At 33.5% G+C, this 3656-nt stretch overlaps 1 protein-coding gene across 1 annotated transcript in view; it reads right to left on the minus strand.

The window, feature by feature from the left end:
• Nucleotides 1-3656, minus strand: part of LOC108690606 (putative uncharacterized protein DDB_G0271606) — a 22572-nt gene that overhangs the window by 11588 nt on the left and 7328 nt on the right. Inside the window, exon 2 of the mRNA XM_018197980.1 lies at nt 3110-3364. Coding sequence (XP_018053469.1) covers nt 3110-3364 — 255 coding nt within the window. The remainder of the gene's footprint in view (nt 1-3109; nt 3365-3656) is intronic.

Genomic DNA, 3656 nt, shown 5'->3' on the forward strand with positions numbered 1-3656 from the left:
CTTTGCTTCAATATGTTTTTAATTCGATACTGTTATTGTCACGTATGATTGTAACACGCTTTGTCTGAATATGGCCTTGGAGAATTAAACCTTGGAACTCGGCTGATATTTCTGCCATTTTTGATTCAAGTAAAAACGAAATAAAATAAAATATAAATTATAGAGTCTTACTAGAGATTTCACTTTTCTCTCTTTTGCTATGTAATAATAAAAACTAACGCCAGTTTAAGATTTGAGTTAAATTTCGACAAACATTCAGTTTGCAGAAATGGAAAATATATATGTTGTTGCGATCTTTGCAATTTCGTTGTCATAGGCGTCATAGCATAGAATTGTAGAGAATAATAGAATATATCTTTACGCGGCTGAGGCATTGAAATCTCTCCGAATACTTCGATAATATCTTATGATAATATCGCATCATTTATTTCTGCTTTAAGCAGAAATTTTTCTCTGCTTTTGCTAAATTATAAAATGAGAATAAATTAAATATTTAAATTAAACGCGCTGAGAAAGTAGACAAGTTAACTGTATAACTCTTGTGAAACTTTAGATTTTTAATTAAAAGAAAAAAATGTCTTTGATTTCCTGGTTTGAGTGCCCAAACACTATATTCGCTTTACGTAAGGCACTCGTTCCCAATTTCTCCGAGACGAGCGAGCTGACGCGATATCGTCGCATGCAATATAATAAACTCGCTGACAATGATAATGCAACGGGCGATTGGCGTTTCCCATCGAAACTTTGCCATTTGATCAATAATAAGCGTCCAATTGTGTACAACGTTGCCCAAACATTCAAGAAGTATTTCGCGACGTGATACTTTCTTAGAAAAGTCGTGCGCGGTTATAGGAATATTTTTATTCCATCTAGCAATTTGTCGACAATTGTAATTCTCTGTCAATTCAAGCGCGCGCTCGCGCTTGAGCCTTTCTGTTTTTCTCTTTCTCTTTTTCTTAACGAAGAACAAGGTTGTAAATAACTATACGCTTTCTAAATTTGCGATATTTTATGCCAGTTCATTCATTAGCATTCGAGCATTCGTGATTTTCACTGGGTGATGGTAAGACATTCATATTAAGACACAGTTTTGTTAAACGTGTTAGACATGTCCATTAACAAACGTATAAAATTTGATAATTTTTTGTTTCCTGTTGCTACGTAAAGTTTTTATATAAAAAAAAAATCGAAGAGAAACAGAAGGCATAATGTTATAGACAAGAAGCAATTGTTTGGTAATTTTCCAAGAAATATATTTCATGCTAATGACTGAAAGAAACAGGAAAATCCAATGTTTTGCTAGAAAATTAGCTTCCTATGTTCAATTATATCGTACTCGGAGATTGCGCAAGTATATCACGACAGTTCTTCTTTTTTTGCCGATATATTGACAGTGAAAAATATTAAAATAAATGTGTTCATTCTAAATGTGATATTGATAAAAAAATTATGCAATTTGCTTGATAATTTATATCTCACGTAATTTTCATTTGCAAATCATTTTTATGATACTTTTGAAATTATTTCCTCAAAATGATTTTACATTGCAGTTATATTTGCATGTATTTCGTTATTTTTTATCGGGCATTATATTTCTTCGTTAAAACAGATAAAATTTCTTAACGAATTTCTTGCTGCTATACATGACTGGTAACTAGAGTTCCAATTATATACCTACAGAGTTGCAAATTGTATTTTATGGAATAGTTAAAAGAATCAATGATAAATAATGGTATTATGATCATCATTATAGTGACAATATTAAAATAAGTATCACAAAAATCCATGACAGACTATATGATAGATTAGACACAATTCTTTTTTCGTGAAAAAATGATTCTACTGTTTTGCTTCTTACTATAATAGTCCGATTTATATCATGACAATCATTCTTCGAATTTCAGTAGAATTATTTTAGATATGCAACCGATCGATGAATTTTACCTTAACTGCCAGAACAGTCTGACATTTTATAAATTAAAAATATATTTTTACGAAATAACGGTTTGCTATACAATTTTAAGTAATGATCTGCTTTAAATTACACATGAAGAATCTATACACATGACGAAATGACTAAAAAAATATTCGAAAGGCAGATTCCCGTCTATATTATGATTTATTTGTACATATCGTACACCGCATTAGTATTTCTTTAGCTGTTTGCCGAAGCAAATTTGTGTTTTTACTGAGCGCGAGGACGAATGCTAATTATATTAGCAGCATCGCACTAACATTTCCCTTTTTTCACTTTCAATCGTAAAGAGCTAAATTGCAGGTCTGTCCGAGGCAATTTGTCGATCTGCACAACTCTGTCGATTGATTCCTTTTGAGATTCGTCGAACGTTGCCATGACGTGAAAATTTAGAAATCTCCGTGGAAACCACCAGCGTGAATATAACAAGCTGAAAGCTGCGGCGTCGGCTCCGCTGTTTTTTACGCCGCAAACGATGGAATTTAATTCGCTTAACAATTAAATGAGAAATCTAACGCGGTCGATACAGACACAGTCACTTTCCCTGCTACGAAAAATTAGCAGGATCGTCAACGCGATTTCTCCATAACGACTACAGTAACGATAGTCGTTATCCGATAATCGTGCGTTTATATGCAGCTGCATTTTTTAAAGGCAGCGAATAACGATAACTAAAAATATTATAGCTTGCTTTTTTATTACTATCACTCTTTTTTTTCTTTATTCCATTCTTTATTCTATTTGGTAGACTTACCTTGAACTTCTCGCAATAGCAATGCTGCGATCATCAATTAAATTAACAACATTAACAAGATACATATTGATCTTTATTACTTGTAAGAATCGAACATTTTCGAAAAAGACCGTATTTCTATATATATTGCCAATACTGAAAATCTATAGTTCATGTTACGTATATTATAGATTTTCAGTACTGGCAATGTATATCGGAACACAGCTAATTGTAAGAAGTAAACGTTCGATATAAGATAGTATATTTTATTGCAAGATACAAATTATACATATGTAAACGTATATTCCGGCATTTATTGCTTGTTTTATTTTCTTGCGAATAATGTAGATATATATGATAGTTTTTGTATTTTATTCTATCATATTCTTTTATAATCTTACCTGCACTAGAGCTTCTGGCTTGAGAAATTCACCTTGCTGTTGATACGATGCAGGCTGATACGAATAGGCCTGTTGCTGTTGAAGTTTCAACTCAGCCTGCATTGCTGCGATCGATTCTGGCGTGCAGGAAGCTCTAGCCTGGACCCAGGATGCCGCCAGAATAAAGCTACCAAGCACGACAGACATCGTGATCAGAGTAATAGCAGCAATCCTTGCGATCTGCACAGCCGTGCTTTTCATTGGTCTCATGTATGCCTGTAAAAAAGATATCACTTATAATATTTGAACGGAGAAGGAAAAAGAGTTAAATCTTTTTTTATCGTTAGAGCATCAACAATGAATCGGGTTTCGTAGGAGTCTTCTTCCTTTTAATATTAAACAGTTTTATTAAACACAACAATGGCGAAGAGAATATACGTCAAAGGAGAGCGTGAAACGACAAAAGACCTCGACTCGGTTGGTTAACCAGCGTGAAGTCCCATTGTGTGTGTGTGTGTGTGTGTGTGTGTGTGTGTGTGTGTGTGTGTGTGTGTGTGTGTGTGTGTGT

Source organism: Atta colombica, unplaced genomic scaffold (assembly GCF_001594045.1).
Source record: "Atta colombica isolate Treedump-2 unplaced genomic scaffold, Acol1.0 scaffold331, whole genome shotgun sequence".
Classification (NCBI taxonomy): domain Eukaryota; kingdom Metazoa; phylum Arthropoda; class Insecta; order Hymenoptera; family Formicidae; genus Atta; species Atta colombica.